Here is a 26,435-nt window from a genome sequence, read left to right on the forward strand (position 1 = left end):
CACCGTAAGTCCCATCAAGCCCACCGTATACCACATCAAATGCAAAAAGGGCAGCTTGGAGTGGATGGGTATGCTCCACTTACAGCGATGGACTAGTAAGTGAGAATGAGTTAGTTAGGAGAGCCTGTGGTAGTTTGAGATGAGTTACATGTTAAAAAAATCGCGAATGTACTTGTATGCCAAAATTTTTGGGAATATTTTTAAAGGTGCTGAAGAAGGTAGAATGAGGGAGCTGGTACCCCAGTTTTCAGTCAGTCTCATGAATAAACGGGAACATATTTTTTGTGCTCCGATTTGCGCATTTTTCCGCTGGTAGATGTATAGTCGTAAAATCGTCACATATCCTTGGAAATAATACTTGTACAACTGCTAGCTCTCGCTGATGATACGTGGACTGTACATTCAGTATAATTGCCTGATCAGGCCTAGGAAGCCGTAAGCTGGTTCACTGCGAAATATATAATAGATATTATTGTGGAACATTTATACTGTGTATTTCAGTTTTTAATGTAGTCGTCGCTGTCGTCGCTGTTTTAGTAGCTGAAAAACACCCACTTCACTTGGTCTTTTGTTTTCTTAAAACATTCGGCAACATGTAAAAACCAACAATCAAATAAATCGTAGAAATCTTAGTATTTCGCGCTCAAAAGTACTCTCGGGTGTTCAAATAATATTCTCACATCTACTTGCTTTCTGAGTGTCACACTGTTAAATGTTAAGTAATATTAACACACCAATATTCCACTTAAAACACTGTTCACTACCTCAAGAAATCGACTTTGTTAAATTTATTTCGCTTCCTATCACCTCCCCTTTCCCTTGAAGCACTCTGATCGATTTCCAAACGTATACCGCATGCATCTCGCCATCGCCCATGCAGGGTGGCCAAAAGTTTCTGAAAAGCTTACAAGGGTGTTGCGGGGTCGGTTCTGTTGAGAAATTATTGTTCAGAAAAAATTCGGTACTCTGCGCCGTTTCAGTGTTAATTAGCATTAAGTTAGCCAAATTGAAGCGGCCCGCCAGATACGGTGTCGCCAAATGTTTGCTTCTTTTGGTTTCCGAAAACCGAACAAGAGAGCGGCGCAAAAACTGGATGTGGGGTGAAGCAAAGCCAACGGCTGAACAGTTTCGTGGGCTGCCATTTATGATATGAGAGCAACTGACACTAACTTGCTCGCAACGGCCTGAGGCCCGAATTTAAATGCTAATTAACTCGGAAACGGCGCAATGTAGCGATTTATTTTTTCTTAACAATTATCTATCAGCACAATCTACTCTGCAACGCCCTTAGGAACAAGGGACCGATGATCAAGCACTTCGGTCCCTTTCCCCCTCTCTCTTAAACAAAACAACCCTTACGAGCTTTTCAGATAGTTTCTGACCACTCTGTATATACCTTCTGAGCTGGAACATACACCATCACTGCAGGCTTACGGAACATCTCCAGCATGCGGGCCAGTCTCGGTCATTTTGGCAATAGATCGCCAGTGGCTCCACCGACTTCATGTGCAAAGTCCACTGGTGCAGTACCCTCTTTTGACACACACACACACACACACACACACACACACACACACACACACACACACACACACACTTTCGAACACAACCCCCCGCAGTTACAAACTGAAAACCACCTTCATGGATGGGGGATAGAGGGCTACCATATAATATAGTTTCCGTGGGGCTGCGGAGGTGGGTTGCGGAGTTAGAGAGGCACGCACGAACAAACCACGTACTCATATTTTGATTCCTTTGTCGTGGCGAATGAAAATTTCTGCTATACTGAGATCCGAACTGCAGATTTGAGTTGGTCCTGGGAGCGTGCACACTCATGGCATTGTCTGATCTGTTAGGAAGGCCATCCATTTTCTAATCCCAGTTTGGAACAAATATTCATGTTCACGACACACAAAAAATATAGTTGGAACTGCAAGAGATGATTTCAATGTTTCTATATATTTCTAGTTCTTTTCAAATCTGTGTGAAGTTCTAATTATCGCCTTCATCCCCGTGAACTTTTCAAGCAGCTCACATTTTGTTTTCTATTAAAAGTTGGTTCATTGAATTGTTTACTGTCGAAATTATTTGGCACCGGACTGTTAATTTATATATAGTACTCGTGGACGCACTGATTCCCAAGGTACACGTGTCACAGTAATGAAGTTTCTAACCGAGTGCTTAAGTAATACGTACCCAATCGAACCTTTACTCAAGCTGTTCTCCTTAAGAATAAAAGAAATTTATGAAAGTTGTCTTCAAACTAGTACCATTTTATAATGAACGATGAATTCACTATGCTTTAACTTCAGAAAAAAATCGCTTGATGATAGCTTTGACTCTCACGAGTCCGTTGTTCCTTTTTGAGTTATTCATTGCTCTTCGAGTATATAGGGTTGCCCTAATATATTGAATCTTCTCTCAGCCAATACGAAACTTCAGTTAATACATGATTATTACACGTCGTTAGACGTTTCCGCACATCGCGGTCCCCCGCGACCCGATCGAGCAGCTTCCTGCTTCCGACTGCATCAAATAATATTCCATCTTGTGTCGATTAGCATAGAACTGACGTTAATCGACAAAAATTAATGTTCTCGCAAAACTTGACTCAGTTGGATGCGCCATGGTGCGCAACCGCGACCTGCCGTACAGGTTTGCTCAGTCTGAATCATACCTGATGGCAGGTTCGAATCCTGCCTCAGGCATGGATGTGTGTGATGTACTTAGGTGAGTTAGGTTTAAGTAGTTCTAAGTCTAGGGGACTGATGACCTCATATGTTAAGTCCCATAGTGCATAGAGCCATTTGAACCATTTTGAATCATACCCTGGCACCAAATCGGCAGTCGCCAAAATCACAGCTAACAGGGATGATGAGACATTTTCGTGCTCCGGTGCGACTCCGAAATGACAAAGATAAGTATGGGTAGATTTGCTTCGTGAACTACGCTATCGATATATGAACTCTTCCGAACTTTAGAGCACTTTCACTAACCTTTGTACGTTTACTGAAAGTATATACACCATGGTGATATTTGTTTACATTCTAAACTAACAATAAGTACTACCTTTCTCACTAGCTCATCAAATCATAAATGACTTTTATTCCTGTAAAAGCCGGAGAAATAAACTGTTTCTGTAATGTACAGTTGTCACTGAGGAAAATGCTTGCTTGGATGATTCCGATACGTCAAAGGCCGTGTGAGAAAATGCTGCTATGACCTATCTACAAGAAATCGTTAATTTGTGCGATAACTAAGCTTTGTGACCATGACGAGTTCGTCAGCAAGTTACTCAGTTGAAGAATAAAAACTCTGCAATCGTATGCATATTTATGAGATTAAATCGGGTGAACGTTGGTAAAACTCCCTGTATTGTACAGCTGTTTTGCAAAAGGATGTTACATTTGGCCATGATGCTGGCGGCTGTGACTTAATTTTCGTGGAAAACGACTACCGTCCCCATCGAAACGCCCGCGTTGGTGTGATATTCATCAATGAGGACACTGCTCGAATGGAATGGTCTGAATACTCATCAGACTTGAGTTTTACAGCGCTTTTATCGGATACTCTTGCGAATGTGTTGCACTGCTGATGACATCGCCGTTGAGCGCACGTTAATTCCAAGATTTGTTGCGTAGAGAATGGCATCACCTGAGTTAACAAGAAATCCGCAGAACTTTTGAACAGCCTCATTGAGTGTGTCTGAAATCCTGTCATATCACACACAGCTGTCTGCGTGATGATGGTCCCACCTGCCTCTTTTTTTTCCAAGCATGGGGCACAAACAAGAACTGTCTTGAACGATTTTCCTTCAGAGTGCCCGTGGTGGGAATTCCTGCCGTCGGTATATTCAATATAGACTATCTGCCAAAACGATGCAGCGCCCAGAAGACATGATCGGATGTCAGTCTGACTTCACACACACACACACACACACACACACACACACACACACACACATCGGCGTGTATGTAAAACTGATTAAGAATTGCAGTTCTCAGTGCCGTGCGCCGTAGCCGCACGGTCTGTGGCGCCTTGCCGCGGTTCGCGCGGCTCCCCTGCCGGAGGTTAGTCTTCCCTCGGGCATGTGTGTGTGGTGAGTGGTGGTGGCGTGAACACCCCCAGATGTTGAGCGATCACTATGGAGGACACGTAGATCCCGCATACTCTTCTGAGAGGGCGTTTTCTGCGAGAGCGTTATCAGCGCCTGACAGTTTGAAAGAGGCCTCAATGTGGGTGTCCATTTGGCTGGCTGGTCGAATAGTTCAGTGTCCAGATATGTGGGGCATTTGGATGTGACAGTGGCCCTACGTTGGACTGCGTGGGACCGTGAGGGCAACCTTATCGTTGCCAAGTTTCCGGTCGACCCCGTCTGAAAACCGCAAGGGAAGATCGCGGTATTGTGCACCGAGCACATCGTTACCTTTCACATCTGCGTCAACCATCCGAAAACAAGGAATGGAATTTCTGCAACATTTTGTGTCATCCCGCACAATTGGTCGGAGGCTAGCAGCAGCCGGACTATGGAATTACCGTCCCATACATACGCTTAAGTATTGGAGGGTAAAAATCGTAGAGGGAGATCAAGAGATGAATACACTAAACAGATTCAGAAGGATGTAGGTTGCAGTAGTTATTTGGAGATGAAGCAGCCTGCGCAGGATAGAGTAGCATGGAGGGCTCCATCAAACCAGTCTCTGTACTTCAACACCACCACATACTTTGCCGTTAACATCACAACACAAAGAGCTGCGATTAGAGTGATCCAGTGGCCGGGAAGCGCGGACTGCTGGTCAGTGGCTTCCCATTGTGTTCAGCGATGAATAGAGCTACTGCACTACTCTGGATGACTGTCTTTGTGGGTATGATGGCGAATAGAGGAGGAATCCCATTCTTCCAATGTCTGGGTGAGGCCCGGTGATGTTAATGCGGGTGGCATGGTATGGGGACCGATCGGGTGTGATGGCAGTGATGGAGAGAATTCTGACCGAACTACGGCATGTCATCGACATCGTTCACCTTATGCTACCTCTTGTGCGACATTTTAGTGGAGCCGTTTTTCAACAAAACAATGCTCGTTCACTCATGGTTTCTCAGTATGAACCGTGTGCGTGATATTGAGGTATTCCCATGGCCAGAAAGATCCCCAGATCTGTCTCCTATAGAAAATGTGTGGAACCATCTCTGGCTTCAACACCGTCCCAGTGCTAGTGTCCGGGCAAGCTTGCCGCAGAAAAGAATACAACGGATTTATGCATAAAGGCCAGAGCGGACGCAACGTCATACTGATGTGGGCTCATACTGCCAAATTCTTTGTAAACTTGGCTCGATTTTGTAATCACTGAAGTAACATCACATATACCTTCAACCTGTAAAGTTCCATTTCGTTTCCTCCTCCACTCCTGAGTGCTTCACTTTTATTGTCTGGTTGGTTGGTTGGGCGGGCCCAACCAGCGAAGTCATCTGTCACATCGGATTAGGGTTGGATGGATGAGGAAGGAAGTCGGCCGTGCCCTTTCACAAGAACCATCCCGGCATTTAAATGAATCGATTTAGGCAAATTACGGAAAACCTAAATCAAGATGCCCGAACGCGGGTTTGAACCGTCGTCCTCCCAAATGCGAGTCCAGCGTGCTAACCACTGCCCCCAAATCGCTCGGTTTTTTTGTCCGGTAGTGTGTGTTCTCATGAACTTCTGATGCTTCAACCCTCACGTTAACAGAATGATGATCTATGATAATACCTAAAAAAAAAGTAATCAGTAACACTTGTCACCTTTCTTCTTCTCCTCCACGCTCAATAATTACAAACCTTCTAACAAAAATTAAAAAAAAAATTGAGACAGACTGACGCTACTAACAAGGGAACCTTCCCATCGCACCCCCCTCAGATTTAGTTATAAGTTGGCACAGTGGATAGGCCTTGAAAAACTGAACACAAATCAATCGAAAAAACAGGAAGAAGTTGTGTGGAACTATGAAAAAATTAAGCAAAATATACAAACTAAGTAGTCCATGCGCAAGATAGGCAACATTAAGGACAACGTAAGCTCAGGAGCGCCGTGGTTAGCGTGAGCAGCTGCGGACCGAGAGGTCCTTGGTTCAAGTCTTCTCTTTAGTGAAAACTTTACTTTCTTTATTTTCGCAATGTTATGATCTGTCCGTTAGTTCATTGACGTCTCTGAAATAGCTTTAGTGTCTGTTTTGCGAACGCACCGCAAAACCTTGCGATTAGTAGACGAAAGGACATGCCTCTTCAATATTCATTGACCTTTTTATTGAAGTCGCGAGCTACATTTGCTGGATTCATATTTCCCACGGAATACGTCTCACATATTTGATGCACTCTCGTCCAAAGTAGCGAACAGTCAACTGCCAGCCAGGGAGCCTCGTTAGCAGGAATACTCTCTCTTCCGTGCGCTGTAGTCGACTGACGTCGTGAGTTTCGATGTTTGTGTAAGTGTAGCGTCTCCATACTACGGCGCAGTTATCTCGCATCGGACGGACGGACAGATAACAATTGTCTGAAAATAAAAAATTAAACTTTTCACTCGAAGGAAGACTTGAACCAAGGACTCTCGATCCGCAGCTGCTCACGCTAACCACGGGACCACGGCGCTCCTGAGGTCACGTTCTCCTTAATGTTGCCTATATTGCGCATGGACTACTCAGTTTGTATATTTTGCTTATTTTTTTTCATAGTTCCGCACAACTTCTTCCTGTTTTCTCGATTGATCTGTGTTCAGTTTTTCAAGGCCTATCCACTGTGCCAATTTATAAGTAAATCTGAGGGGGGTGCGATGGGGAGGTTCCCTTGTAAGTGCTCAAGTATGGAGCGTACATCCCTCTCCCATCCTCTATACCCACAACACCCTAACGCGACGTATCATTGCTTTCGCTAATTTATCGTGGGTTTCTGTATACCTCATGTTCCGTTTCTCCTTTCGAACTCTAGAACACCATGATCAGTACTTCCTTTATCACAACTATTTACATTTATGAGAGCCCAAGAACAAGTCTGCAGTAAACCGCTTATCCACTGCAATTGAGCTGATTAGTTTTTATAAAACTGACCCCAACGTCAGGACACAGTTAAAGTTCGAAAACCATTAGCTTATTAATACCTACGAGAAAACGTTTCTTAGTTCCAAGACCGGAAGAAGGGCAACACCGGTCGTAAAATTTTAAAATATTTATTGCAGATAGACTTCAGCTACTGTGTTGCTATCTTCAGTGCTGCAAGAATGGAAGACCATAACGAGAATCTGGCACTAAAATACAGGGTGACAATTACTGAATTACTGAACTACGTCAAGAAAACGTAAATTAGTAACAAACTACGGCGTGCGCACACACTTTATTCCACCTGTAAACGTCACTACCGATATTCGGATTTAGGTTATGCCATGTTCGATATGCCTGCCACCATTGGCGATGATATGGCGTAGATGAATAGCGAAGTTCGGCATGACCCGCGGAAGTGTCGGAACATCGATGCTGTCGATGACCTCCTGAATGAATGGCTGTTTTCAGCTCGGCAATGATTTGGGGGTTATTGCTGTACACCTTGTCTTTAATGTAGCCCCAAAAAGGAGTCTCATGTTTTCAGATGCGGAGAATATGACGGCCAATCGAGGCCCATGCCAGTGGTATGTGTGTACCCCAGAACCAGAATGCGGTCCCCAAAGTGCTCCTTCAGGAGAGCAAACACACTCTTGCTTCGATGGGGGCGAGCCCCGTCTTGCATGAACCGCGTTGTCGAAATCAGGGCTATTTTGGATAATGGGGATGAAATCATCTTCCAAAACCGTACCATTAGTTAGTCACTGTGTCATAAAGGAATATCGCTCCGATTATTCCGTGACTTCACATTGCAGACCACACAGTCACTCGTTGGGGTGAAGAGACTTCTCGATCGCGAAATGCGGATTTTCAGTCCCCCGGGTGAAGAGACTTCCCGATCCGGAAATGCGGATTTTCAGTACCCCATTGCTCCATTTTTGCTTATCGACGAACCCATCGAAATGAAAGTGGGCTTCGTCGCTAAACCAAACCGTGCGCATGCGCGTACTAATTCCTATCATGCCCCGCGGCCAACCGTGCAGTTTGAGCGTTTATATACCAGTTATAATCAAGCCATGATGACTCATCGTAAGTAAAATCGTACATGATACCACACTACTATTAAAAATAACAAACAGTTAAACTGAACTTGCTGCTTACATTTCCAGCAACTAACCTCGATATGTGACGTCAGTATTAATAGCGCCCTCTTTCTTATTGTCAGCAGTATACTACATTTTCACAAATATTTTTTTTAAAAATAAAATGTATTAATTTTACGTGAAATTACAGCTGCATCGCCGGCCGCGGTGGTCTCGCGGTTCTAGGCGCGCAGTCCGGAACCGTGCGACTGCTACGGTCGCAGGTTCGAATCCTGCCTCGGGCATGGATGTGTGTGATGTCCTTAGGTTAGTTAGGTTTAAGTAGTTCTAAGTTCTAGGGGACTAATGACCACAGCAGTTGAGTTCCATAGTGCTCAGAGCCATTTGAACCTTTTTTTTTTTTTTACAGCTGCATCGTTAATACTAAAGTATATTCATTAATTGTGCTAAAACTAGAAGTAAGACTCCACACATAGGTGGCGCAAATTGAAATACGAAAAACATTTGTTTTTGTATAGAACAAAAAATCAACACCAATATTTAAAAAAAAATTATAAATTGTGGATACTTATCGCACCCACACAGGGAACCCATTGAGTGTGAGGCGGCAAAAGGCCCATGATGTTTACGGCATTCGACGCCAGAAATGTTGCCTACTATGCAACTACAATATTGCCTACTAATGGCAACAGAGGGACGGCACTGGAGATATCCAATGGTGAAAACAGCACGCGGCTACGGAGCGTAGTTGAACTGCTTAGTCGACGAGTAACTCAGAACAGAGCTACAGTGCTAGCTAGCGGTGTTGATTCAAAAGCACCAGGCAGGAGGCGCACTGGACTCGCATTCGGGAGGACGACGGTTCAATCCCGCGTCCGGCCATCCTCATTTAGGTTTTCCGTATTTTCCCTAAAACGCTGCAGGCAAATGCCGGGATGGTTCCTTTGAAAGGGCACGGCCGACTTCCTTCTCCATCCCTCCCTAATCCGATGAGACCGATGACCTCGCTGTTTGGTCTCTTTTCCCCAAACAACCCAACCCCAACGAGTTGTGCGAGCAACGGTGGCCGACTGAACGTCGTCCAGGGACGAATTCCGGGGACACGTTAGGCTGCTTCTGGTGCGACATAAGGGACCATTGGGAATCGTCTGCTTACAGTAGGATAAGATTACTTGTGTCTTTGGCCAACCTACCACTGGATACCACAATACCACCAAGCATGGCTACCGTGGCGTAGTGAAAGAGTTGGCCGGAGAGTGGAATGGTGCTCTTGTCTTCAGTGATGTGAGTAGCTTCTGTATTTATGCGAGTGATCGACTTGCATGTGTATGGCGTAGACGTGGTGAGCTGCCTGTTCCAAAGTGCATTCGTCCACAACACACAGGCCCCATCCCAGACGTCATGGTTTGAAGGGCCATCAGTTACAACTCGCGATCTCATTCGGTGTTTCTGCGAGGTAAAAGTATGTGTCGCTCGCTACATAGCATAGGCTGTTATCCCCGTGCTACGGCCATTTCTTCTACAGGAAGAGAGATGCTTTTTCAGCAGTACAGTACACGTCCACATACGGCTGCTGCGACGCAACGTGCTCTTCTGGTGTGATCAGCAAGATCACCAGATCTCTCGCCAATTGAACGTGTATGAGACATGATGAAGCGGAAGCTTAGTCTTTCTCCAGGGCCTGCCAGAACCATTGCCGAATTGTAACAAAAGACGCAAGGCGCTTGTGACAAACAGTTGCTAGATATCAGTCTGCACCTTTTATGATCATTTGCATGCGAGAATACACGCCACCGTTGTCGCCAGAGGAGGGTACACTGTGTATTGATGCGACTGTTTGGGCACCCTTTACTGTGAAATGTGTATTTCATTTTGTTTGAATTTACCATATACTCCTCACTTTCCAATAAAATGATCTTATCCTTTAGGTGTTGCATTTGTTTCGGCAGCCTGTATCTGTTCAAGAAAAGGAAAAATAAACTAAACTTGTGAATACAAGCTTGCCAAGTTGGCAACTTAATAAGTATATATACTTTCCTGCCTTCTTCTCAAACCGGTGTGAAGATAGCAATAAAAAAAATAATTCAAATATAACCGATCTGTCGATTTACTGCTTATATTTATGGACTAGGTAGTGTCTACAAATTTTTTAATATTTTTTACGATGTTGATATAAGGGAAAAAAAATCTGTAAATGAAATATTATGAAACGTATCAATCCCAAATGAGTCCCAAACGTCAGTCTGTAATAATTTTGCGGTTCTAACTTGTCAGTGTTCTATAATGCATTCGGTGTCACGCTGCTGTAGGAACATGTGCATAACTAATAATGAGCCTTTTGTAACGGGAAAACGCATGATAAGTTACCTTAAATAAACGATGGTACAGGGGAAAAAAGCTATTCTGTAGTTTTAATGAAAGTGTAGAAAAATGTTTTCTGCTGATTTTCGAGGAAACAGCATTATAAGGAATGGTTCTTAAGTACCTTTAGTAACTTATTTCGATGGAGCCTCGTATGTGCTCATTTCACAGTTCATTTTCAGCGACTTATGTTCATTGACGCCCTTGAATTTAATCATCAGTAATTGATTATATCTCTGCGTCGGAGAAGGCCTCGGAAGGCCCAGCGGTGTTGACTGACCACCGTGTCCTCCTCAGCAGATAGGCGGATATGGAGGGGCACGTGGTGAGCACAACGCTCTCCCGGCCGGTTGTCAGTTGTCGTGACCGGAGCCGCTACTTTGTCAAGTCCTCAATTGGCCTCACAAGGGCAACTGATTACATTGGTGAATCGGTATTCCATTGTGATGAAGATGGGTTATATTTTTGGCTGCATATCCACATTCGGTGTTGTCATTGCATGGTGATAGTTGTCATACTAAACTGATTAACACGTAGAGACGTTATACACTTTCTATACGTCATGTAAAACGTCTAGATAGACAATATTCTGAATGGTTAACTTATATAAACCCCATCTCGTTACAAAAGGGAAAGTTAACGAACCTTTGACGCTTGATTAATGACACAAAAAAGGTAGAGATTATGCTAATAATATTTGCAGCCGTTCGCTAATGCTCCAGCAATATCATTTCATAGGTGAGGCCCAGTTTCAGAGTGGAGGTAGAGGATGGCACCTGCCCTTGATTCAAGATAAGTAATATACGTGTTATCTTCTTTGTTTTTCGCCCTCTTTTTTTCTCAGTTGCGCGCATACTAGTTGTGTAGGCCAATTGTCGTCTTTAGCAGCCGAATAAATCTTATTAACATCATACGCGTTACGCTTTATTTTAGAGCATCTTCAATGGTTAGGTTTTTCTGTTTATTGCATTCTTCTTCGTCTTCCACACATGTGCTCGAGTTTTTGTAGAGGACAGTGATACTTCCCCATGCAGAATGTGAATGTACAGTGAATGTGAATGTGCAGTGAAAGTGCTGTGTGCAAAAATTGAACGCATACATGTGGAAAACGTAGAAGAATACAATAAACCACAAAAGAACCTGAGGTTTTAAAATAAAGCGAAACGCGTCTGGTCTTAATACGATATTTATTACCGTTGCTAAAGACGGCACTTAACCTGTACAAGAAGTAATATGCGACTGATCATGCTTTGTCTTTGTTCCCCTTACATTATTAATACGCAAACTATTTTAGATTAGAGAAAGTATTTAAGAACAGTCCTAACATCACCAACTGTATATGCAGTAACACACACACTATGGCGGCTCCACAACCCTGAATGTAACGTTCCACTGCTCATTGACAGTCAGCAAATTGGGTTCTGCCGTGGTCTACCTTAACAGCAGTTGCAGGAATGAGGGGAGGGGGAAGAAGGGTTTACTCGGACGAGAGGCAAAAATAATCTAGAAAACGTTGGCTGTGCTAAATGTGAGTACGTGCGCCACGGCGTTGCCCAGCAGCCGGCAGCCTGCTTTGTTCTGTATGTGGCGAAGGTCGTGCCAATAATTGTGCCGCTCGGCGCGCTGCGTGCTGGCGCGCATGCTCTGTGGAGCGGCTCGCTTGTCGTGGGGGGGGGGGGGGGGGGAGGGGGAGGGGGGTTGTCGGGAGGAGGGGGAGGTAGCGGCCTCGCGACTACCTTGCCAGTGCGAGTGAAGCCGGCGACGTGCGTGTACGCCGCACTGGCCGCGTCCCAGGCGCGCCGCATGCGCTGTCGCAGTCTCCGTGCACCAGCGAGTCATGAGGCGCACGCTGCTAGTGGAGTCTAGCGTACCTTCGTCCAATGCACTCAGTTCTGACAATGACGAAGAAGACGACGTTGTCTCAGTGCAACAGCCAGCCTTGAGACGCTCGCGGCTGCACAAGTCCAACATACCACTCCATTCTGACGACGATAACGACGATGGTGTCACCGAGGAGGGTCCCACCTACTTTAAGCCGAACGTGGACGAAACTGCCAACATTGACTCTGACAGTGACACCAAGTCGTACGATAGCAAAATGCCGAGTGCTGCCGGCGCGGTAGCGTCGGCGCCGCCGATGCCACTGAACGTGGACGCGGACAACTACATGTTCCGGCCGCGTTCGCTGAGCTTCACTCAGGCGTCGGCGCCGGCGCCCGTGCCGGCGGCGGCGGCGGCAGTGGCTAGGACGACGTCGCTGCACACACTCGTCTGCTCGTGCCACCTGTCATGCTGCTGCATGTGTGTGTCGCTCTCTGCCACAGATTGCCACGCCTGCTTCCACAACGTATGCCTGCGCTTCGCCAGCAACCATGTGTGCCAACGAAACAACGAGATCTTGCCGCCCATCACTCATCACAAGGAGAAGGTAAAAGTTTCTCTATTAACCTTATTTTGTGCTGACAGCTTCGCACGGTAGAACGTGGAAATTATATTAAGACGGCCCACGACCTGCTGTGCGTGCTCAATGATTGCGTGATTGAAATTCATAAATTGGTAGTTACAATTAAACACGATTAAAATAAATAGTTTGTCTAAGCTGTCGTATGTTATGCGCATTTTATGTTGTAGTTTGTGTTTTATTTGTACCGAGTACCGCCGGATAATACTGTTTGGTCCATGGTGGTTTAGGTAGTAGGGAGTCCCCTCCATTGTTATACCTTAATGGAAATAGCCTGCCATTTGTATAATTAAATCTGCCGTTCAGTGATCTATTTTCCGCTTCATGGTTTATTTACGATGTGCTTGATTTATTGTTTCATTGTGTGGATTGTTACAGAAACATTGTTGCGAGTCCCATTCTGTGGTTTCATACGTTTTCCATAGTATATGTTGTCCTGGAAAATACTCGTAGAATATTCACTTTTTCATTTTGGAGTTAACCCTCCGCCACTTGTTCTATAACGCGGCAATTGCGGTGTCCGAAAGTACGGATCGTCTATGGAGAGCGGAATGTGAAAACAATTTCCTTATCGCTGTGAAGTGTTAATAAATATTCCGAATTGTAATTTACGTATTTTTGCCCAAATGCATTTCAGGCCTATAGCCTATTGTTGTAGGCTAACTTTCTTTGCGAAAATTAAGTTTCTTGTTATAGTGCCGTAATAGCATATATCGTCGTGTATGCCACAGAGTGGAGAATCGCCTTGACGGCAAGAAATTTGCGTAAGGTCAGTGCCACTGTTCAATGCCGAAGATTCAAGGATTGCTCCTCCTGCCGTTTTACAATTCGGTGCAGGTATGTCGCATTGTGCTGTTATTTTGTTTTGTGTCATTTAAAATAGATATTCGATGTAACTCTTCACTGTCGAATGACATTTTCCTTGGTACGCCGGGTACAAAAAGTCAACTTGACATTTCTGATACGGGAAAATTCATTTTGATGTAGTCAAATGCTGTGCAGTACACGACTTTGTTATTCATTATGCTAAAATGTCAATTTATCAGCTCTATGCCGCCACAGGAGAAACTGTGCGGTGCATAGGTACAAAGGCCTCGTTATTTATATCTTATGAAATAAGGGGGAAAAAAACCTCATGTCTCGCCAGCTCTGTCAGGTAGACCGATATTGTCATTCTCGACAGCCTGTCGTAATTCTAAGTCTGTATGTGTTACTTTTCTGCTTGCTAATGCTGGACCTCTCGTCCCGCTGTTGGTTTTTTTTTTTTTCAGTTCATGGAAAATGAAGTGCAGCACAGTGTGATTAAGAAACTTTAGAGTATACTGTTTCCTATTGGTCCTCCACAAAATCATTGATTCTCGTGAAAGTAAGTTTGTGTCAGCCAAGTACGTTCCCTTGATTACAGCGTACTGTGTTCACCGCTGATCTTAGATAGTATATCAAACTCCCTCGTGACTGTAATAGCCCCCTCCCTCCTTTTCCCTATTCCCCAATGATCAGTGTGTGTGTGACACCTGACAGTGCCAACAGAAATAGCCTTATCTACACATTTACTCGCGCAAAATTCCATTCTACATAATTCAACTGTGTATTAACAATAAATCGCCGTTTTAATTACCTATTGTTGTCACTGTGTCCGCTAAATGGAAGCTATGTAAAACGCGACAGCATTAGTAACAAAATGGTTAAACTGTTCGGTAATGTGCCACGATGTTAATAAATTGTCATCTTACTGGAAGTGCGAAATTATTTTGTTCTTTTGCTATCTTTTTTCATCAGGGATCAGACCTTAAAGTGACAGTTGAGTTTTGTGTATTTCGCGAACGAAATAAAAATGGGACATACATTTCATGAAATACTTGTCCCATTTACATACCTTGTATATTGTATAGTCACACCTGTTAAGTTTTCATGTAGTCCGTGATGCGGTTTGTGCCTGTGGAAATCATTGTTTAGGCACAAACTTACATGCTACTTTTACTGCGAATCATACAGAAAACATGCTTATTGTTGATCGATGACAAAGGCGAGCGCGTTACGGACTTAAAAACGATTTCATTGTATATTATTAATTTTCGTAATTGATGCTGATTAGGCTTTGATTTCAGATTAAAATTTGTTACTTAAAGCTAATACCTCATCGTCACAGTAACCACCTATTAGTGGAAAGGTTTACGCATGTCCATCTCAAACTGTAAGAATTGACGCTAACCAAACAATTTACGAAGGGGCGTTACTGGGATCCCCGCCTTATTTTCTGCTGCAATTCTCGTCTGCTGGGAAACAGATTCCCTAGTTCACGATTTAGTGTTGTTGAAAAGGAAATAAATGGGGCAAGTGTGCCTACGCTGTATGGTAAACGTTACAAAAATCGGAATTGCCGTATTTTGAATGCTCGAAGCATGGCTGTGTTCCACTTTGAGGTCAAAGCTTTGCATGTATGTGGCAACAGGGTTCAGCTATGCCGCAGCTCAAAGGCAGTCTGCTGCCATTGGCAGACAGCGGGCCAATCACAGACAGGCGGCCACCAGCGGCTGTGAGTTGTTGCCGGGCCACTCCCTGGTTTGCTATACATTAATGCCGAGTAACCTTTTCTGAATATCGTATTAACCCGTCCTCATGAGCCTGCGACCTAAAACCCAATAAAGACTTTCTTCAGACTCTTTCTTTCTCAATTTTTACAGCCCATCAGCGAATGGACGTCCGCCAATGTCGTGGAGTGGATGGCAGCTCTCAATTTGTACCGCTATGCCGGCGTGTTCAAATCGAAAGATATCAAAGGCTCTGATCTCATTCTCTTGGATCGTGAGAAGCTGATGGTAAGTATACGGTAAATTTTCTTTATGATTGTACATGATTTTTTTAGGACTCAATGATAATAAGAAGAAAATTGATTCTAGCTGTGCTGGCGACATTGTCAGAATTAAAAAGAACGCATAAATTTCCACAACGAACAAACTACGTACGTAATATTAGATGCCAGTAAACCCTCGACTGCATCTAATAGGAAATTAGCAAACCATATAGAATGATTTTGTTTTCGTCTTCATGTGTTGAATATTTTTCAGTTTTCCTTAATTTTAGTATTATTTTATCCCCCTCCTGCTCTTACCATGCCACAGCTTCATCTTATAAACAGTGATGGGGCAAATGCTTTTCGTAAGATTTCCCAGTGTATGCTGACGCTTTCTGTAACCAGTCACCAGGAGAGCTGTACGTAATACTTGTCATGTTTATTATTAAGAAAGCGCTCTACGTTCCATTGTTAGATTTTGCATTTGCGTTGAAATACAGGACTCCTACCGGAAGACACCCATTTCTCAGTTTTGCAATGAAAACAGCAATGGAAGTAAAATTTAACTAGTCCTACGTTATCTACAGGGCCATGTGTAGAATATAGTTTCGAAAACATCACAATATAATTACTGTTACGTATCTGAGTAGCGTCCATTTCCCGTTCTGTGCATAGCCTTTTTCTGCCCCATATACTTATAGAGCCTGTAGTGTCGCGTTGTACTGTACTGTCCATGCATTTATCTGGCATCTGTACCGAAAACTCATTTTCAACTAGCTGCTCCCTTGCAGTGCTTAGCAGTGGGTTCATAGAACTAGTTTGACTATTTCTCTGTTGTTCCACTCTGGAATGGCCCGTGGGAAAAACGAACACCTATATCTTCCCGTGAAAGCTCTGATTTATTTTATCACGACTGTTGTTTCTCCCCAAGTACGTAGGAGTCTAAAAAATATTTTCACATTCGGGGGAGAAATTTTTTCATTGAAAATTCGTGAAAAGATATCGCCGCGACAAAAAGAACCTTTTTTCGTTTTACAGTGTCTTGAAAGGAGGATATAAGATGAACATTAACAAAAGCAAAACGAGGATAATGGAATGTAGTCCAATTAAATCGGGTGATGCTGAGGAATTAGATTAGGAAATGAGACACTTAAAGTAGTAAAGGAGTTTTGCTATTTGGGGAGCAAAATAACTGATGATAGTCGAAGTAGAGAGGATATAAAATGTAGACTGGCAATGGCAAGGAAAGCGTTTCTGAAGAAGAGAAATTTGTTAACATCGAATATAGATTTATGTATCAGGAAGTCGTTTCTGAAAGTATTTGTTTGGAGTGTAGCCATGTATGGAAGTGAAACATGGACGATAACTAGTTTGGACAAGAAGAGAATAGAAGCTTTCGAAATGTGGTGCTACAGAAGAATACTGAAGATAAGGTGGATAGATCACGTAACTAATGAGGAGGTATTGAATAGGATTGGGGAGAAGAGAAGTTTGTGGCACAACTTGACTAGAAGAAGGGATCGGTTGGTAGGACATGTTTTGAGGCATCAAGGGATCACAAATTTAGCATTGGAGGGCAGCGTGGAGGGTAAAAATCGTAGAGGGAGACCGAGAGATGAGTACACTAAGCAGATTCAGAAGGATGTAGGTTGCAGTAGGTACTGGGAGATGAAGCAGCTTGCACAGGATATAGTAGCATGGAGAGCTGCATCAAACCAGTCTCAGGACTGAAGACAACAACAACAACACCTAACTTCTGAAGTCATCAGTCGCCTAGAACTTAGAACTAATTAAACCTAACCAACCTAAGGACATCACACACATCCATGCCCGAGGCAGGATTTGAACTTTCCACCATAGCAGCGGTCGCTCGGCTCCAGACTGTAGCGCCTAGAACCGCACGGCCACTCCGACCGGCCAAAGGACCTTTGTTTTAATGATTGTCACCCCAGCTCGTGCATCGTATCCATGACACACTCCTGTATTTCGCGATAACACAAAAGGAGCTGTCATTCTTTGAATTTTTTTCAGTGTGCTCTGTCAATCGTATGTTGTAAAGATCCCAGAAGAGGTTGGACAAGTGCATGTTGTTGACACGCTCTGTAGTAACTGTGTTGCATATTCTAAGTTTTCTGCCAGTAAAACGTACTCTGTGTGATCATTCCACTTGAAGCTGTTCGTAATTGTATTCCTGGTATTTATTTGAATCGATAACCTGTAACTTTGATTTATCGTGTTACTGAAATGTAACGGAATTTTTAATGCTAATTGAAGGACTTCGCACTTTTTGTTGCTCTCGGTCGATGGCCACTTTCCGTACCATGCAGATATCTTGTGTAAATCATTTTGTAATTCGTATTGATGTTCTGACGTTTACCTGACTGTAAACGAAGATTCTTGTAATATTAACTGAATTTTCCGTCGGTGCTTGGCAGAATATGATGATAATATTAAGAATGAAAACACTTCCTAACGTTTTGCAAAGTTATATTTATTTGGTCACGCACCGGTTTTCGGCTTCTCGGGCCATCTTCAGGTGACAGCTGAATGTCGCAGCCGTCAGTTGTGGCCGAGCGGCTCTAGGCGCTTCGGTCCGGAACCGCGCTGCTGCAACGGTCGCAGGTTCGAATCCTGCCTCAGGCATGGATGTGTGTGCTGTTCTTAGGTTAATTAGGTTTAAGTAGTACTAAGTTCTGCCGGCCGCGGTGGTCTCGCGGTTCTAGGCGCGCAGTCCGGAACCGTGCCACTGCTGCGGTCGCAGGTTCGAATCCTGCCTCGGGCATGGATGTGTGTGATGTCCTTAGGTTAGTTAGGTTTAAGTAGTTCTAAGTTCTAGGGGACTAATGACCACAGCAGTTGAGTCCCATAGTGCTCAGAGCCATTTACTAAGTTCTAGGGGACTGATGACCTCAGATGTTAAGTCCTATTGTGCTCAGAGCCATTTGAACATTTCAATGTCGCAAACACAGGTAAACACGATCCGCGACTTACACAGACATAATTTGTACAGAAGATTCAAAAATGAGAAAGTGATTACTTATGAAAAATTGCGATAATTCATTTAGTAAAACAGGGGTAAGTGTAAAAATTTTAATTTACCCCGTTTTATATAGTGTAATTATTGTAATGTTTTCCTATGTAAACACTTGCCATTTTCGTATCTTCTGTACAAATTATATCTGTATAAGTCGCATATCATGTTTCCAGTATGAAGACTCTTTTTATCATAAAAATATTCCATTTGATATGTCCCTGAGGATTCAAGGAATTATCAGTTTCGTAGTGGCAGTGGTGGGGGCATTAAAATTGTAGATGGCGAGCAAAGAATGAGAGTACAGTAAGAACGTTCTCAAATTGATGTAGGTTGCAGTAATTATTCAGATATGAAGCAGCGTGCACGGAATAGCTAAGCGTTGACGGCTACACCAAGCCAAACACGACAAAATATTTGATGTAAGGCTCTGACGCCGGCCGCGGTGGTCTCGCGGTTCTAGGCGCGCAGTTCGGAACCGTGCGGCTGCTACGGTCGCAGGTTCGAATCCTGCCTCGGGCATGGATGTGTGTGATGTCCTTAGGTTAGTTAGGTTTAAGTAGTTCTAAGTTCTAGGGGACTAATGACCACAGCAGTTGAGTCCCATAGTGCTCAGAGTCATTTGGACCATTTTTTTAATGCTCTGACACTGATTAATTCGTATTAATACTGACCGCCTTGTGTCAGCTGCCTAAACTAGTTGCTCGGTGTCATAGATCGTCGCGTTCTGATTCCTGCATGGCTCCCAACTATCAACGCGGCGTGTTAATTGGAAGGCGACTAGCTGCTTCACTCTGATGCGCCCTTAAGATTTCCCAAATGTCGAAACAGTTATATGTCTACAATTTTCCAGAACTATACTTCACGTCTGTTGATCCACAAGGATTGACCGATTTTTCGAGTTTTTCAAGTTCAGTTACCGCTAAGTAAGGTGTCATCTCCAGTCATCCGCCATACTGAATTTATTGCCATGTAAACAGCTGTGGTCATCACTGTCATTTTGCTGCATGCAGGTCTTCCTTTATGTTACACGTCCGGATAGCCGTGTGTGTTAAAAAGTGCCACTTCCGTGACAGTTAGGTCCGCCTGGCGGATCGACGATGAGGGGTCGGTGTGCCGGCCAATCTGGATGTCGTTTTTAGGCGGTTTCCCACATCCCCCGTGGATACTGAGCTGGTACCTAAGCTTCGCTTCAGTTATAAACATTTATAAAACTTTCGCTCATTTTCCCATGAAAAACCCTGCATGCAGAGAGAAGGGGTGCACTTATTCCTTCCTTGGGGAAGGGAGGGGAGGGAGGGGGGGCGGTATGGGATGGCGACAGAAAAGGCATCCGGCCACCCCTTTGATTAACCGTGCCATATCAGTTAACCATGTCAACCCTGCGCTGATGCCGGACAAAGGCACAAGAAAAAGAGTAGGAGGTCTTTATATTGTGTTCATGATACTGATCGTAAATATGGAAAACCTACCTGAGGTTGGACGTAATCGTCCTGTTACTGTGAAGAGACACTGGAAGGGAAATTTTTGTGCTGTAACTAATTTGGTTATGAAAAGAATCGATATGTGGTAGTTTATAATGGTATTTGTGCACGAAAAACTGAAAAAAAGGTAACCACAAAACAAATGCTGACTTCTGTCTGTAAATAAGATCATCAGACGAACGTTGCAAGCAAGTGCGTGGATGAAAAGATACTCTATAGATTCTTCTCTTTTCATACAGAAATAAGCTATTAAAATTCTTTTAGCGCAAATTTTCCTATTTGCAAGCTTGTTATGTGTAAAACTTTTACATTAGGAGGACATAAGTCCGTCCGTCGTAATACTAACTAAACTGAATGTGATAATTTATGTGCTGAACCAGATGCCAAAAAGATGCTGTTGAATTCCGTTAAATTTATCAGACTTATGTAGACCTATCTTCATACAATGCCTCTCTGGGAAATATGCTCTTCAGTTACGCTTCAGAACGTTCTGAGACAATCTAACGCCCGACTTGTTATTGGTGTAGCTAGTTGACCTTAAGTAGCTTTTTCTTAGCCGCCGAGGCACTCGGCGCTAAAACTCATTCAGCTTTCTGCGTCAGAAGAGAATGTATGCTAGTCGCTATGTTGAAGAGGGTTCTGACGTTCTCTCTTCCTCCGCGGTAAAGGACAGAGTTGTTGCACTTTTCGGAAGTTACATATTTCCTGAGAGCAAAGCACTTTCTGCAATATCAATTGCAGGTTTAGTGTATTAATTTTGACTGCTGTTCAGTGAGTATTTTGGTCATTTAGAAATGTCGAAAAAACGAAGGTAATCGGTCGGGTCGTGCCCTTTCCAAGTAACCGGCCTGGCGTTCACCTGGAGCGATTTAGGGAAATCACGGAAAATCTAACTCCAGATGGTCGAAGGCGGATTTGAACCGCCACCTTCCCGAATGCGAATCCGTATGCTAACCACTGCACCGCCGTTTATACTGAAGAACGCGAAATGAAGTCGTCAGAAAATATGTCGGGTGTCGCGTTAAAAGATCATGTTTTGCCCCAAAGTGATTGTTTTTTGGCGAATGTGGGGATAGAACTGTGTGCAACCTATTCTGTCTGAACTTGAGGTGATTCTCCACTTCTAAATACCATACTGACGTTCGTACCTTAAGTCGCAATAAGAGTTACACGTCGTAACAAACTCACCTTTCTGTAACTCGTCCATATTATTGTCGAGATATCAGTGACCAACGAATTATTAGCTTCTAAAAGCGTTTCAGGACATAATTGAGTGATCTTGAAAACATTACGATCAAGAGTATGAATGGCACGACTAGTTTCATAAACCTTCCCGGTGTTCACATGGCGTGACATAGATACGCCACGCTGAATCTAAATTATCGTGGCAGATCGAAGATTTCATCCCAACTCGTCACTGTTAAAGAGTTCAGTTTCTCGACTACTGACCCATCTCGCTCCATGTCTGAACTTCATATCAGATAATAATTGACAGGGTCTTTTTTGCGTGCTTCATATTTAAGCCGCAGAAATCTTCTAGAAAACTGTCTGTCATTGTCATGTGGTGCATAAATTGATGTCTGGCCAAGTTATGTAAAGGATGATGCACTACCATTGTAAAATGATTCCTCACACCTTAAAAGGCACTAAAACATTGATAAGCGACGGATCTTAGCCGTGTGGGGGCAAATTGAGTGGTGGGTATATAAACCAGAGTTCTAAGCCAAAGTAACCCTTTCTTGCTCACCTCTTTGGGAAGGGCCAACTCCTGAATGAATAATCCAGATACTGCGTGAAAACTGAGAAACAACTTTTAGTCCATAAATGTTTTTTTTTACTTGCGTTGTTAGAACAACTGTCATAGCTGAAGATAAATAACAAAGTTGCGCCAATGCTTTTTCCTGTTTTTCCCATGGAATCAGTGTTCTGTAGTTCTACATTGTACAACAATGTAGTGTATTTCATCCTGTCGCTCCCTTTCGCTTCGAAGTCTTTAATTTTTTAATAGCAGCTCTTTCGTGAGAATTATGTGATACTACAGGTGTTATTCCATAGTAAATGATACGCGCTGTATGGTTTAGGCAACCTCATAGCATCAGGAAAAGTGTACCATTCTAAATTTGCCGTTTTCAGTTCCATGATTACATACAATCGCGCATGACGTTCCAAAAATGTCCAACGTATTTAACAAGGTACGTATGCAACTTCCAACAGACATATCGCTATTTCCCAGGCATTCTAAGCCTTAGTACTGTGCTCGAGGAACGCTGTATACTGACGAGTGCAAAACAATACTGGGAGTAGAAGTGGCTTCAGCGTAATAAGCGTTTCAAACACTGTCAAGCTCTTTGTATACACGGTGGCGTGTCATCTATCTAGTGTGTAAATGGTTGCGTGCGAGCGCACCCATCTACTTCCGACACGTGTGCATACTTTCTGCGCTCGCCTGATGGGACGTGACGTGGAAAGTAGCGACCAGACACAAACAGCGCCTCACAAGCAGGCTTCCGAGCTGGAAACGTTTTGTGTAAGACAGAGGCTGTAAGTAATGTTACCTGCATAAATCGTACGGAAAATTTGTTGACTGAAAAAAGAAGGCGATCTGGTTGTAATGAAGGGTAGGCAACTACGGATGCTGACTATGGGAGACCAAACACTCTTTTTATGGGAAATCCTTATCGGGGCCATTAAATTGATACAGTGCTTCCTGACGGACCTTCACAATTTGCAAATGACTATTTGATCATTGGGAAGTTCTACGACAGGGGTTTAGGAGTTGGAGGTCAGGAAAAATGTTGCTGAAACTCACAGTATAATGCAAGTGATAAAGGAGGCGGAGATGGATATTAAATAATTTTACTATGCAGCCCTGAAACAGATAATGGGAAGCCAACTGACAGGTACTGTAGTGCATGTGTACATCCCAAATGTATATTGGGCTTACCTTCAAGTTTTTAAATCCTTTCTGTCTTGCTAGTATTTCCCTGTGCATATTTTCACCTCCTTCGATAAAGATTTGGTGGATCAGAACAAAATGAGAAGTCCCAATACACCAATCATTCTGCTTTAAATTATCACATTTGGAACATCGATAAAAGAACTTCCGGAAAGATTTAGGGGTGTCAATGTGTCGGAAAATACACGTTCTGTTAATACGACACACTAGCAAAGGTGGACGGTGAGAATTGTAATGTGGAGTATTTATGCAATCAGAACAGTACCGTGTCGCCCTGTACGGCGCTCCATTGTCTCTACTGGTGGCATGGCGTAGTTAGCATGTGAATTAAGAGCGGATTAATTTATAATAAACGGCTAGTACCTCTCGCAGTACCGCACAGGCTAGCAAATACTCGTCCATTGCTACAGCAGTGTAGCGCAACAGCCGCTTTGACTTCCCTGTTCATGCGACGTGACAAGGTAATTCTAGCTTTTGTAGTGTAAAACTGCTAAGAAGTTACTTCTTTACTGAGTTGTCATCAATAAAGATGTAACCTAGGAGGAGAAACAACTGTTGGTAACACGAAAGAAATTGTTTTAGCTACATGATCTAAAATTTTAGTCGCACGGAAACGCCTGAACACTCGTCCATTTATCAATACGGCAGAGATATAAATAAAGTAGTTGCCTTTGCAGGAAATATTCACTGATACGGCTGTCTAAAGTGGAAATAGTTTTGCATAAGCAGGATCAAGGATGGAAGAACGCTATCATTAGTTTGGTGGACAACGGAAGGTGGCCTCTAATACCTGTTGCGAGTCTGACGACAGCTTCAAACACCTGCGGCGTAGCATGCGGAATCAGGAAGTACGGCAGCAGCAGACTATGCTATCGTCTATGGATGCGAAGGGTGGCGGCGAAACTGCTGTAACGGTCTAGTAGAATATCTGGAAGTCTGTGCGATAGTCATGTTATTCAAGTAACAAGTGCAAAGTAATGTGATAGGCATTTCATCACCCAAACTGGTTTTCTTTGATAACGGCGTTACATTTTTTCCCCATCCCTCTGAACCATAACAGGTCAGGAATTGTTGCGCGTTTCCGTTGCGTCTATGATCTACCGCCACATCGAGTATTAACAGGTTCCCAAAGAGAGCATATCGTCGGAGCTCGTTTAGTTAGCACATTAACGACACACACAAATCTTATAGGGGTATTTGGAGCCACTGTATCTGTTGTGCAGGGTGTATAAAGTAAAAGAAGTCTGCTAAGCGCAATACGACACTGATAATCAGGAAGATTATCGTTACCTTTATTGAGGTATGTGTGAAACAGAGTACATACAGCGACACGTACTCAAACAGAAATATCATAGTACACCTGTTGTCAGGCCTCAGGAAACAGTGGTTTCAAAGAAGAAAGGTGCAAAAAACCTGGACCGGAAATGCTTGTGATCCGACGAGTCCACGTTGATAATACTCTACTGCAGGACACGTTTACATGTGGATAATAACAGGGATGGTGTATAATCTAGACAATCATCTTCCGTCTTTGAAGCAGGTGGAGATTCAGTCCGAGCAATGACGGCTATATTATGGTCACAACGGGTGAAATCTGTGAAACTATTTCAGGTGGCCACGTTCACTCAGTCGTACATGAGTTATTCCAATCAGGGGATCGCATCTTTCAGCCTTTCGCATTTTCGGATGTGTTTAACCTTGATCAAGAAAATGAAATAATGTCTTCACTGGCCTCCATAGTCAGTGGCTTCGAATAGTAAAATTCCCCGACCACATCTCTGGTAATGATAAATTTCTTTGCAAGAAATGATCAGAAACAGTTTTGCCCACCATTCAAGATTAATAGAGATTGATGTCAACTAGTACCCAAGCAGTTTTGGACGCCAAATGTGTTGCCTATACAATATTAGGGGGATGTTCGCATTGTTTTATCCAATCCTTGTATCCGATTTTTTTTAAAATGATGTATTTCCACATACCGATGTATTTCGGTTACTGACAAATCGGGCCGGTAGTGTCTACTATTGTTTCTTTCGTTTTATGTACTGCAGTTTCTTTCACTTCACGCCATATGAATCAGTGTTATCTATAGCAGAAATACGTTCCGCAAATCTTAACAATGTTTGCACGAATTGGTTTTCCTTGTCAAGCTATCAGTTAGGGATTTTTATATCGCTGCTACCATTTTCCATGGAAAATTTCGATGCCGTGATAACTATTTATATCATAAAAAATTATCATGACTCCAAAATTTTCCAAGGTGACACAATATAGTGTGTCTTGGTGCTTCTGTTTGCTTCATCATATTCTCTCCACAAATCAAGGTCACTTTTAGGATTGTCACATCCCTCTATACATACATAGTTTCAAATCTGCGCTCATCATTAACACATCAGTACCGAAAGGGTATTTTATTTGAAAATAATACTCCGTGGCCAAAGAGCACGACTAACATTGCTCCGCACTTGCATGGCACGGATTCAAATATATTGACAGCCTGTCGTCAACCAAGTGATGGTGGCCTCGGTAGCTGCACTGTCAGCGCGGTGGATTGCTAAGCAGAGGGGTCCTGATTCGATTTCCGGCCGGGTCGGTGTTTTTCTCCGCACGGGGACGGGGTGTTGTGTTGTCCTAACGTTCATATGTTCCTTATTGACATTACATTATTGAGATGGCTGAATAGAAACGGCCCAAAAGCCAGTAAATTGCAAAAAAGGAAAAATAAGCTGAGATGTACAAAGAAAGCATTGTAGTTCATAAAATGGAATTAAACACAAGTGGCACCAGCATACGGCTGATCAAAATTACATCCAATCTCTTCTATACAACATAGAGGCTTCAAAAAACGTGACGTAGATGTTATTACTGTGGCAGCTCTTGATGATTGCCTATACCAGTAGTTAGTCACTACGTTATTGAGGTAATTCACACGCATGTATATCTGGTTTGCGTTTGGAGACTTGGGCCTTTGCAGAATAAACGCTGCTTCATTCGGTGTGCTCTTATCCACGATATCCCTTCGACCAATGTCATCAGTCATTACAGGGTAACGTCTTGTTGCTAATTCGCTTACTTGCATAAAAATTAGAGATCTATTAGTTTCGACCTATGTTGTGTGTGCTGTTAGTGTTTTAACGTCCTACAGTTAAACTATTTTGTGACGCATATTCCGAGGGCTGCC

At 43.3% G+C, this 26,435-nt stretch overlaps 1 protein-coding gene across 3 annotated transcripts in view; it reads left to right on the forward strand.

Moving 5' to 3' along the window:
- LOC126299541 (phosphatidylinositol 3-kinase regulatory subunit alpha) overlaps positions 1-26,435 on the forward strand; it is a 290,562-nt gene that overhangs the window by 228,467 nt on the left and 35,660 nt on the right. For 2 of the 3 annotated variants that reach the window (XM_049991535.1, XM_049991534.1), the window contains exons 5-6: positions 12,853-12,956; positions 15,674-15,808. In XM_049991535.1, coding sequence (XP_049847492.1) covers positions 12,853-12,956; positions 15,674-15,808 — 239 coding nt within the window. Of the gene's footprint in view, positions 1-12,257; positions 12,957-15,673; positions 15,809-26,435 lie in introns of those variants that run through there. The other variant, XM_049991533.1, reaches the window with a different exon arrangement.

The sequence above is a fragment of the Schistocerca gregaria genome, chromosome X, assembly GCF_023897955.1.
Source record: "Schistocerca gregaria isolate iqSchGreg1 chromosome X, iqSchGreg1.2, whole genome shotgun sequence".
Classification (NCBI taxonomy): Eukaryota; Metazoa; Arthropoda; class Insecta; order Orthoptera; family Acrididae; genus Schistocerca; species Schistocerca gregaria.